General features: G+C 44.2%; 1 protein-coding gene across 2 annotated transcripts in view; it reads left to right on the forward strand.

Moving 5' to 3' along the window:
• The window catches only part of RECK (reversion inducing cysteine rich protein with kazal motifs), a 129669-nt gene that overhangs the window by 19851 nt on the left and 97455 nt on the right, over nucleotides 1–12363 (forward strand). For both annotated transcript variants that reach the window (XM_019509153.1, XM_019509152.1), the window contains exon 4: nucleotides 10892–10977. In XM_019509153.1, coding sequence (XP_019364698.1) covers nucleotides 10892–10977 — 86 coding nt within the window. The remainder of the gene's footprint in view (nucleotides 1–10891; nucleotides 10978–12363) is intronic.

Genomic DNA, 12363 nt, shown 5'->3' on the forward strand with positions numbered 1-12363 from the left:
CCCCGAGCACCGCCAGGAGTGACCAGGAATAACGGTCACAAGCTGGCAGAGGGTAGGTTTAGGTTAGACATCAGGAGGCGCTATTTCACGGTCAGGGCGGCTAGGGTCTGGAACCAACTTCCAAGAGAAGTGGTGCAGGCTCCTACCCTTGGGGTTTTTAAGATGAGGTTAGATGAACACCTTGCTGGGGTCGTTTGACCCCAGTACTCTTTCCTGCTATGGCAGGGGGTTGGACTAGATGATCTGCTCAGGTCCCTTCCGACCCTAGAAACTATGAAACTATGGTTAGAACATGATTAAATCAGGAAGCACAACACTGCCATTGGTACACTGTAACCCTGAGCTGCTAAATTCCTGGTTTAACACTTTGTCTATAAGAAGAGGGTATTGACATTCTCCTTTGCAGAGTACCTTAAGTTATTTGAATGAAATAAAGCTATTTCATACCTGGTCCAGAAGCCGTGGTCAACTTTTAAATTAACTTTCTTGAAACTCAAGCAGTACGTGGTTGATGGCAGATGTTCCTCTCAATTTTAGCTACAGAACGATTGCAGAACACTTACATTCTTCCATTCAAGAAAAGAATGCATGCTGTATTAGAAGTTGTATTAGTATAGTAAAGTGCTATTGTTTGAAGTCTCTTAATATGGAAATCCGGGCTAAACAAATGCTGCTAAATTGTCTGCCTTAACTTGTGAAACCTTGGGAAGTCTCCATTGTAGTTAAGCCTCCTCTTTTTTGAAGGCTTGGAAAAATCTCGTTGCTTCTGTATATTGTGGATAGCCTGGGCTGCAAAACATCTTTTCAGAGGAGTGAAGTGTTTTGTTTTTTTTTCTCTAGTATCCCAAACTTGGTGCCTAGACAGTAAATTTCTCCACAACAGAAATCTGAATTGTTTTCCTGTAACATATGGCAGTGTTTTGTGGGATTTGCGGCAGCTGCTTTAAGAATATCCAAGTGACTCAGTTGCCTTGGATATTTCACAGAAGTTATAGCTGACCTTTTCTCCTCAGTTCCCTCACCTTCACAAGCTGGTTGGTAAAATCCAGATAGGATCAATGCCGTAGTGTTTTCTTTGCTTTGTTTTAGAGGGTCTCTCTCTCTCTTAGAAGTGTAAAACAGTCTGTAGATATTTGTGTTTTTCCTAAATATTGCTATCCAAGAAGGATAGTTGAAGGGTATCCTTTTTCCTTAATATACTGGCACTGACAACCTAATACATTAACTAATCAGAGATGTATAGCATAAACTTTCATAAGCAGAGGGCTTCTGCTTATGAAAGCTTATGTTTACAAAGTGCAGATCTACCCATTCTTCTTCCTGGCTTGAAGCTAATACAGCTATAACTACCTCTTTCTAACCTAAAACATGACAGGTTAACTTGGGGGTCTAAAGTAACTGATGCTGTTCTCCAGTCTGATGTTCACTTGGTATTCTTGTCATGTCTTATAACAGATTTGGGGGGGAGGGAGAAATTCTTAAAAGTACGAACTCTCTTAATCATTATAATTTCAGTGTTCTTTAATTTAGACTCGACAAAGTAAATCTTTATCTTTTAACATTAAATTATTTATTATTTGGTCTGGTTAGGTATAATACTTCCCATGGGAACTTTGAAAACCTCCCTCTCAACCTGTGACCTCTAAGGCCACTGAAAGACATTTATTTAAAGGCATGGTGGGATCTGATCCATGATCCCAACAGTTGCACCACTTTCCATGCTGCACTTGTGCTGTAGGGCATACAATTTTGCGATCGGGTATTAGATCTCATTCATGCCTTACTCTGTGACTTAATGATCATGATCCTAGGCTTGCCCTGCAAGAGCAAGTTGAGAGTCAGATGCCCACTATCAACTGATTGTCACTTGGGCTAGGGACCAAACTGGGGTCTCAAACCAGCCCCAGTGTAGTCCCTGACCCAAGCTGACAATCAGTTAATTGTGAAAATCCCAGCTGAGCAGCATATACAGTTTTTACTCAGCTGAGTGCATGGGGACCTAAGGAATGGGCTGCTGCAGCCCAAGCCTGGGATCCTCATGTGCTGCAATGAGTAAAAACTACATGTGTAGCCCAACTGGGTGGCACAGGTAGGATTTACAGGCCCTGGCACACAAGGACCCTAAGATTCAGAAGCCTCTGTGTGATTGTGGGGCCCAGTTATGTTGGGGTCTTTACAAAATGTTTGTGCAGCTGGGTTGCATCCATATTTGGTTCTCAAGCAAATCCCAGGACGTCATTCTCCCGTTGTACTTGGTGAGGCCACAGCTGGAGTTCTGCATCCAGTTTAGGGCTCTACAATTCAAAAAGGTGGTAGAGAAGCTTGAGAGAGTCCAGAGCCATGAGCGTGATCAGAGGTCAGGAAAACAGACCTTACGATGACAGGCTGAGATCTATAGCGCTTTTCAGCCTGGAAAAGTGCAGGCTCAGGGGTGATCTGATGGCCATCTATAAGTTTTTATCGGGGTGACCACCAAGATCTGGGGGAATGATTGTTCACCAGAGCGCCCCAGGGGATGACAAGGTCGAATGGTTATAAACTCCTCCATGACAGTTTCAGGCTGGACATAAGGAAGAATTTCTTCACTTTCTGAGCCCCCAAGGTCTGGAATAGCCTGCCACCGAGGTGGTTCAAGCACCTACATTGATCGCCTTCAAAAGAAATTTGGATGCTTATCTTGCTGGGATCCTATGATCCCAGCTGACTTCCTACCTCTCGGGCAGGGGGCTGGACTTGATGATCTTCTGAGGTTCCTTCCAGCCCTAATGTCTATGAAATCTATGAAAGCTCCCGGACTACTGCACCAGGCAGCACAGTATGGGGGGGAGTTGAGCAGCTAACAGTGGCAAAAGAACAGGTTGGGGACTATTTGGAAAATCTGGATGTGTACATGTCCATGGGGCCGGATGTGATACAGCTGAGAGTGCTGAGGGAGTTGGCTTACGTGCTTGCAGAGCTGCTGGCCATTATCTTTGAAAACTCATGGTGTTTGGGAGAGGTCCTGGGTGATTGGAAAAGGGCAAATATAGTGCCCATCTTTAAGAAAGGGAAGAAGGAGGATCTGGGGAACAAGAAACCGGTCATCCTCACCTCTGTCCCTGGAAAAATCAGGGAGCCAGGTCCTCAAGGAATCCATTTCTAAGCACCTGGAGGAGAAGGTGATTAGGAACAGTCAGCATGCATTCACCAAGGGCATGTCGTGTCTGATCAACCTGATTGCCTTCTATGATGAGGTGACTGGCTCTGTGGGTGTGATATGCCTTGAATTCAGCAAGGCCTTTGATACAGTCTCCCACAACATTCTCACAGGCAAGCTAAGGAAGTACGGGTTGGATGAATGGACTGTAAAGTGGATATAAAACTGGCTGGATTGTTGGGCTCTGAGGGTAGTAATAAATGACTCAATATTTAGCTGGCCTCATGTGGATTGCCCCAGGGGTCTGTCCTGAGGCTGGTTTTGTTCTATATTTCTATTAGTGAGTTGGAAGATGGGATGGAGTGCACCTTCAGGAAGCTTGCAGATGACACCAAGCTGGGGGAAGTAGTAGATACACTGGAGGGTAGGGCTAGGATTCAGAGAGACCTAGAGAAATTGGAGGATTGGACCAAAAGAAATCTCCTGAGGTTCAATAAGGACAAGTACAAAGCTCTCCACTTAGGATGGAACAGTCCCATGCACTAGTACAGTCAGAGGACCGACTGGCTGGGCAGCAGCTGTGCAGAAAAGGACCTGAGGGTTACAGTGGACAAGAAGCTGAATATGAGCCAACAGTGTGTCCCTGTTAGGAAGAAGACTAAAAGCATACTGGACTGCATTAGTGCACGGTTGCCAGCAGGCCAAGAGAAGTGATTATTCCCCTCTGCTTAGCACTCTGTTCGATAAGGCCAATATCTGGAGTACTCTACCCAGTTTTGGGTCCCGCACTATAGAAAGGATGTGGACAAATTGAAGAAGGTTTAGTGGAGGGCAACAGAAATGGTTAGGGGGCTGGGGCAGACGACTTATAAGGAGAGATCCTAGTTTTCTCTGTTTTTAAAAATCCCAAATTCTCTGATTTAAAAAACAAAAAACAAACCACCCACCCACCCACTTCTCTTTAACTCCCCCAAATCTGTGTTTTCCTGCAATTAAAATGAAAACACACACACCCACACACACCTCAGAGCGCCCTACCCTGCTGTCCTTCCCCGGGGGCTTCTGCAGCCCAGTGGGCGAGACCTGGCACAGGGGAGTGGAGCGGGTCATTGTTGCTGCTACTGCTGGAAGCCCCATGCCACCTGCGCTGCCATGGAGAGGTGCCCCCTGCCCTTTTAGCAGCAGTAGGGCTGTGGCGTGGAGTTGTGCCCTCTGCTGCTTCCAGGCAGATGGGAATGCCTTGCTGTGGTGGCATGGCTGGTGTGGGGCTTCCAGTGGTGGCAGAAGCCGCTCCACACTCTGCCACTGGTTCCCACCTACTGGGCCACGGAGGCCCCTTGGGGGAGGGCAGTAGGGCATGGAGCCCCAATCCTCCCCTACCCTGCACACACGTCTGGGGGTGCATGTGTTCCCTCATGCCCCCCTCCCCAGGAGTGTGCGCAGCAGCGAGGAGCTAGCTTCCCCGCCCCCCCCCCAGCTGAGCTGCCTGTGGCTCCCTCTTGCTCCTTCAGCTTGGCCATGCATTCCCACCCAGGTCCCATGCACCTCTCTGGCTGGGCAGTAGCCCCTGCCCCACTCCCTCACCATGGGGGCCTCTATCAGGTCCCCCCCTCCCCCCCTCCCCACAGTTTTACCTGCAGGCAGCTGGGGGAGCTGCTCTATACCGCTGCCTAGTTTTATTGCCTGCCACATGCATGTGTGCACGCACACACGTACCTGGAACCTCCTGTATCCCTCTCTGCCCAGCCCTAAGCAGCCTTTGCAGGCTGGAACTCTGCCAGCTTGCAAGGAGAAACCTGTGGTTTCCCACACGTTTCTCCTTTCAAGGAGAAAATCGATGTTTTTCCCATGGCAAATAGAAAATCTGGATCTCTGCTTATGAGAGGGGAGGCTGGAGGAACTGGGTTCATTTACTATGGAGAATAGAAGACTGAGGGGGGATTTAATAGCAGCCTTTACCTGAAAGGGGGTTCCAGAGAGTATGGCAGTAGACTGTTCTTACTGGTGGCAGATGACAGAACAAGGAATAATGGTTTCCAAGTTGCACCAGGGGAAATTTAGGTTAGATATAAGGAAAAAACTTGCTTAGTAGGAGGGTAGTAAAGTGCTGGAACAGGTTACCCAGAGAGGTTGTGGGCTCCTCTATCTTTGGAAGTTTTTGAGAGCTGGCTAGACAACGCCTTGTTTGGGATGATCTTGGTGGGGATGGTCCTGCTTTGAGCAGGAGGTTGGACTAAATAACCTCCTGAGGTCCCTTCCAACCCTAATTTTCTATGATTCTGGGGCCTCTGAGCACTGGGGATGTGAGAAAACTACGCAGGCAGCCCAGCTGAACATACGGTTTCTAAAAGTCTGGGATGCAATGAGCTGAAGACCAGGGACATGCTCCTTGATGTTGGCCTTACTTGCCCCTTCCCATCTGCCTTGGAATCGGGTGGGGGGCCCAGGGTACAGGAACTCCTTCTACCCTAGCCCAATTGACTTATGTCCCTGGGGCTCCCATGCTGGATCCTGACACTCAGCTGAGCCTTAGGATCTGTCATGGACCAGTCCCAACCTGCTACACATTCTGTTGAAGGCAAATGAGCCACAAAGTTGTTATACATGACGTGGAATAACTTAGTAGATCATTTACTGTATCATCACGCCACAAATTGACTTCAGTGTGTGACCAGGTTACTAGTTAAGGTATGAGTAACCGTTTAATTGCATCTTTAATGTAATGTGTCAGGGCCCCTCTATATGTGTTGGTAAAAGCATGATGGGATCTAATGCATAATCCACACAATCACATCTCCTGCCATACCGATTGTGGGATTGCACATTAGATCCCATGGTGCCTTATTGTCTTGCAGGGGGAGTCCGATTCTGCTCTCCTTCTGTATCAGCAAGAAGCAGGTTTTGGCATTCTCAGCAGTGCCCCATGGCTGCTGGGATGAGAGTAGTACCTGAGTCTTCCTGGACAGAGCGGGATATAAATCTAAATAATAATAAGATTGCATAGTATCCTGGAAGAATGTTTAGTGAGTTGACTGTATTAAGGTACCCTTTTCTCCTCCTTTTTTTTTCTTTTATTGTTCTATTTATTTCTTCAGCCTACTTTCGATTCCACCTTAACCAAGAATTAATTTGATTTAACTTTTATCCTACCTCTTCAAAAAAGAGCAAATGCCTCTGATTTGTGTCTGATATTAACTTCTCTGTCAAATACATATTAGAGGTGCTTGCTGTTATTTCAAGAAGCCAAAACGGGAAAGACAAACAATTCTTGTTCTTACCTCTGAATGCTAGAAACTGCAATGGGAGAGGAGCAGAGGGGAAGACTCTGGAAATGCCCTGTTTACCCTCATCCCTTCAGCATCCACACCCTGCCACTGTGTCAGAGTGGATGCTGGGCTAGATGGACCAAATAAATGACATTTCTTATGTTCTCTCTTGGGGAGATTAACTAGCCAGCCCTTCTCGTGCCTCTGTAGAGGGCTAGGTAGGGGATTTGAGCCATTGTCTTTTCAGTTACCCAGCTTGGTCAGCTGACTTGTAGAAACATGGTGCCTGACTGATCTCTGCAAGTGTCCACCTCAGTGTTTACATGCAAGAGATTTTCAAACAGTATAATTAGCACCATAGCCCCGATATGTATTTCTTTAATGTATCCTAAATTTTCACATTTGTGCAGAACACTTTTATTTCTATCCCGGTCCAGTAAAATCTCCATAGCAATTACAGTAATTGCTTGTAATAGAAGATGAATAATATGACAATATTTGTGCTTTTTAGCTGTCTTTTAAATGTAACATACATTAGAACTTGGATAGCTTTTATTTGAGTGGTTCGTAACTTGCTTAGTTTGCAACAGGTTGCCAAATTAAAGATGAGCCACTCAGCTGTTTGCTGTGGCTTTTGCTTCAAAGGGTGCTGCTTCCCCACTCAGCTGGAGCTGGTCAGCACTCCTCCATAACTCACCAGAAAAGCAGTGGCTTTTGAAATATAAGCTGCAATAAATAGCCGGAGTACCCATGATTGCCTACACAGCTATTTGCTCTGGCTGTATACCCCTGGCTAGTTTGCAAACCCTTTTCTTCACAGGAGGATAGGGACCCTAATCCATAAAGTATCAAGGTTCTACTATAGCAGCTGGAAACAAGAAAGAACCAGCCAGCAGCTGTAACCAGCTAATCTCCTGTAGATGACTGATTCAGAAACCATGGTTTAGGTGCATATTTCAGCACTTTTCAAATAATTTACCCTAGTAAAAGGTTTAGAAATTGTCTGACTGATGTGTCTGGAAATACCAAATTGATTTGTGTGCCATTGTAAGCATAACACCACAATGCTATAGAAAATCACTTGCCAGTTTGCTGCAACACAATTTTTAGTCCTCTGAATTTTTTCCTGATTGATCAACAGCTATTTCCCTGTTTTGCTGCTTAAATTGAACTCATTTCTTTCTCTGCCTCACTGAAATTTGTTTATATTTTTTAAATACATACTTCTGATGATCTTCTCAAACATCTAGTGAAACTGATCATTTGCATAGTTACACATTCTTGAAGAGTGGTGCTGCTGCAGGCATTCTGCATAAGCAATTGTCCTATGAAATTTAGGATGAAAATAGTATGTAGCTAATCCTGTGAATAACTGTAGATGGATGTTTAGCTCATTTGAGCATTCATTTATACAAGCAAGTAATGGAGAAACATCCACTATATTTACTCTTTAAACATAAATGTTATACTTTATTGATAAAAATATTTTGTGTATATCAGTATAATACATCTTTTATTATATTTAGACATTCATTACAAGTTGTTAGCGTATAATTGACACCTTTTATAGCCATTTATTGATGGCTCTTAATCATCAGAAAACAAACAAAATCCCTGCTCCCATTATGTGAAATAGAGTGAGGGAAGTAGCTGAGGGTAGAAAATGAAGTGGCATGCAGAGGCGACCAAGAAGAAAGAAGAGTGTGTTTAAACTACTCTTTTCCCAAATGCTAACCTATCTTTTCTGCAGCAGTTTGTGGCCCTTGAAACAACTCTTAATTAACTGCTAAGGATTGACTATGTCAGTCAAGATTGAACAGGAGGAGCAATCCAAAGGGCCTTCTAAAAGATACATGAATTTACAAGGGTTTTTATAAATACTATATCTTCTCTTATTTCTGGTAATTGGTAGTTTATTTCCTAGAGGGAAGCTATAATTTGTAAAAATCTTACTGGTTTAATTCTTTTCTTAAGAAAAAGAATATAACAATATAATACATTTTAGACTTCGTAAAGGTGCATGGCTCCTCAACCAATATGTCTGTAGACCTTTAGAGTTTCTGACTCACTACCATACTTGTGAAGTAGCTACAGCTAAGGTATTCTTTTGTAATGATGTCTTCTTTGCAAATCTTCATGAATGAAAATCTTCATAAATCTTCAGATTGAGGGAGGTAATTATTTCCCTCTATTTTGCCCTGGTGAGGCCACATCTGGAGTACTGTGTCAGTTTTGGGCCCCCACACTATAGAAGGAATGTGGATAAATTTGAGGGAGTCCATCGGAGGACAGCAAAGATGGGTAGGGGGCTGGGTCACCCGACTTCTGTGGAGAGGTGGAGTGAACTGGGCTTATTTAGTCTGCAGAAGAAAAGACTGAGGCAGGATTTGATAGCTGCCTTTAACTACCTGAAGGCTGGTTGCGTAGAGGGATGGAGCTAATCTGTTCTCAGTGGTGAAAGATGACGGAACAAGGAGCAATAGTGTCAAGTTGCAGCAAGGGAGGTTTAGGGTGGATGTTAGGAAAAACTTTCTCACTATGAAGGTGGTGAAGCACTGGACCTGGTTACCTGGAGAAGTGGTAGAATCTTCATCCTTGAAGGTTTTTAATGCCTGGCTCGACAGAACCCTTGACTGGAATGATTTAATTAGGGATGGTCCTGCTTTGAACCAGGGGGGTTGGATGAGATGACCTCCTGAGGTTCCTCCCAACCCTTATTTTCTATGATTTTAGACAGGCTGATTGCAGGAGAGAGGAGAAGAGATTGTGGAATAAATTAGAAAAGAGAATTGTTTTGTTAAGATATTTTATAGAAAGAAATGAGAAAAAGAAATGGAATAAGTGAGGCATAGAAGCCAATATTGGCAGGGGTACGGGAAGGAGGGGTTGGAGCAACAAAAGGAAAAGATGAGACTTACTGAAATCAATTCAGAGAAAGATGCATTAACCTTATAGGGAGGAAAGAGGAGTGAAATGAAGAGCAAGAGAGTTATTATTGATAGAGGTGCACTGATACTTTGGTCCCATATCACATTGGCACTGATATCAGGAAAATTGACAGTATTGGCAATTGGTTTTTTTTGGTTGATGGTAGCCGATAATGTCGCCAATAAATGCCTTGTGTATGTGTGTAGCTGCAGCATAGCACACAGGCTGCCAGGAGTCCACCTTGGCAGTGTGGAGAGCAGCTGGATCCGGCTGGTAAGTCTGTTGTGAGGGAAGGGGCGTGGGGAGGGGTGGATGATTGAGGCCCCAGCAGTGAGGGAGGGAGTGGGGCTGGGACGGGGGCAGGCACTGCACAGCCAAGGTGGGACATGGAATGGAGTCGCGAGTGGCTCATCCAGGGGGCGTGGGGAGCAGGTGGCGGCTCCTGTTGCTGCACACACCCTGGGAGGGCATGGGGGGACATACCCCCATATCTCGTGGCAGGCTGCTGCTGCGGACTGGTGCGGTGCTGAGTTCTTCCCAACGTGGGGCTGGGCCGGATTGCACTCAGGGTGGGCAGCAGTGGTGCTGAGAGGGGGGTAAGTTTTGGGGTGGCTGCAGCTGCTCCCCCCACCACAGGACCCTTCCTAATACCACTGCTGCCCACCCTGAGTGCACCCCAGCCCAGCCCAGCCCAGCCCCCCGCTGGGAATAGCTCAGCCCCAGCCCACAGCAGCAGCCTGTCCTCACCTCACATACAAATCCGAAGGCACGTGCCCCCCATGCCCTTCCAGGGTGCACGTTGCCCCTCCCATGGTCCCCAGATGAGCTGCAGCTCCATCCCACACTCTGCCCTGGCTATACAGCCTCTGCCCCAGCCCCACTGGTTCCCTCACTGTGGGGGCCTTGATCTGCCTCCCCCCATGCCCCTTCCTCCCCCCTCGTCCCTTTTCCCGCAACAGACTTATCAGCCCGATGCTGCTCTCCAAGCTGCCCACCTGCATATCGGCAAGCAGATTGGTTTTGGCCAATATGGCTCATTAAAAATCGGCCATTGGTATTGGCCCAAAAAATCTCTATTGGTGCACCCCTCATAATTGACAGAATTCTTTTAAATTTTATTAACTGAAAATATGACCCTATTAATGCCCCAAATAATGTCCATCTTAAAAGAAGACGAGATCTTTGAAAAGATAGGTGTATTTATTTTTAATTACCTTCCTTCCTGGCTATTAAGGCTCAGTCCTTCTGTCAGTTGAATGACTTTTTGAGTCCTGATAATACTTTTCACAAGGGTATTGCTTGGCTTAATGCACTGTAAATATTGTATAGGTGTTTGAAGAGCAATGTAATTGCAAATTAGCATGCTTATTAAGCCTTTGTCCTCTTGTGGTCCTTTACATTCCAAAAAGTTTGACTTGTAATTTAGAAAGATATCATTGGCACTTAGCTGTGGGTATTTGCTTTATCATGTCTGAGAAGCAACTTAATTGTGGGTGTGTGGGGGGGGTTATAGGATGGATACTTTTATTACCATAATACATGGTGTAATTTTATTTTAAAGGTGTTTTGAAAAAGTCTGATGGTTGGGTTGGCTTAGGTTGCTGTGAACTAGCCATTGCTGTGGAATGTCGACAGGCATGTAAACAGGTAAGGCTTTTTAATTTTCTTCCATCTTTAATATGTATGTTATTGAACAATATAGCATGTAAAAAGCAAAAGTAAAAATAAATTAACTTAATTATGTTAAGCCTTATTTAATTTTGAGGAAATATTGCAAAAATCCTTTTTAAAAATGCTAACTAGATCAAGAATTAATCTGTGTACCCAACTGTCATGTTTTGGTCATTGAAGCTTTTCTTTTTAAAAAGTGAGATCTTGCACTGTACCACATGACAAAATATGCAACAGCTTTTAGCTTTGTTTTTGGAAATGTAAGTAACAGGTTAGAGGTTAGAGAGCTGTATCTTGAATCACTTATTAATTGGAATTGCCCATTTGAAATAACTGAAAAAGCATCCTGTAGCTAGGTGCTAGTGATGCTGACCTCATGGTTGAGGACTCTGTTGACAAATAGGAGGTTAAATAGCTCAGACAGTAGAGAGGGAGTGGTAGTGGCACAAAAAAATGCACGAAACAACAAGAAGCAATTGGAGATTTGCATGCTCTCTTCAAGCCTACCCTTCTTGCTCTGGGTCTGATTACTGACACTGAGGAGGAAGGCAGGCTAGGGGTTTGACCCACTTTGGACCCTGAAGGTCATAACTGCTCCTGACTACTGTTTTGGACATAAAATTCATGCTTCCTACCTAAATTATGTTGGCAGTGTTGTGGTCACTTGTGAAAAGTATGCCTGTTCACACATTTTTAATTAAGGTAGAAGCCTGAGCTGCTGGTTTAAAAAGGAAATTGGGGAGAAAAATGTAACGAATATCCAGAAAGCAACATTAGTGTCCTTTTGCTTCCATGGTATTTAATTTTGCTTAGTATCATTTGTTGCGTTCCTATATTTATATTTTCAGAATTGAAGGATACATTTCCCTATTTAAAAAAAAAAAATCAAACTTGAGGGATTCTGCCTTTAGGCTTCTGTCATAACCATTCCTCCACCCCACCAGTGCTTGTTTGAAGATTTCCTTTTTCTCTGCGTAGTAAATAATATTGCTTTCTGTGTGTACAGTTATAGCATCATATTGCCTATCCATTCTGTTTTGATTACTTTGTTTGATACATTTTTCAGAGTTTGCATTGAACTGGAATGCTAACAGGTTTGACAGGCTTTACTGCAGGGGTGGGCAATTATTTCTGTTGGTTGGCCACTTAAGTTTTGAACTGTCCAGGGTCACATACACAGTTTTTTGGAAGCTACTATTTAAAAAAATTATAGATAAAAACCAAATCATATACTAAAAATCAAACATCTACTATAACATGTTTTACTTCTATTTCAAAAAAATATTTTTTTTTGTCTGGATTTATGTTTTTTCAGCAGTATCTATAGAGGTGATTTGCATAATATCTCAAAATAGTCTTACT

Source organism: Gavialis gangeticus, unplaced genomic scaffold, assembly GCF_001723915.1.
Source record: "Gavialis gangeticus isolate Ggan-Ray unplaced genomic scaffold, GavGan_comp1, whole genome shotgun sequence".
Taxonomy (NCBI): domain Eukaryota; kingdom Metazoa; phylum Chordata; order Crocodylia; family Gavialidae; genus Gavialis; species Gavialis gangeticus.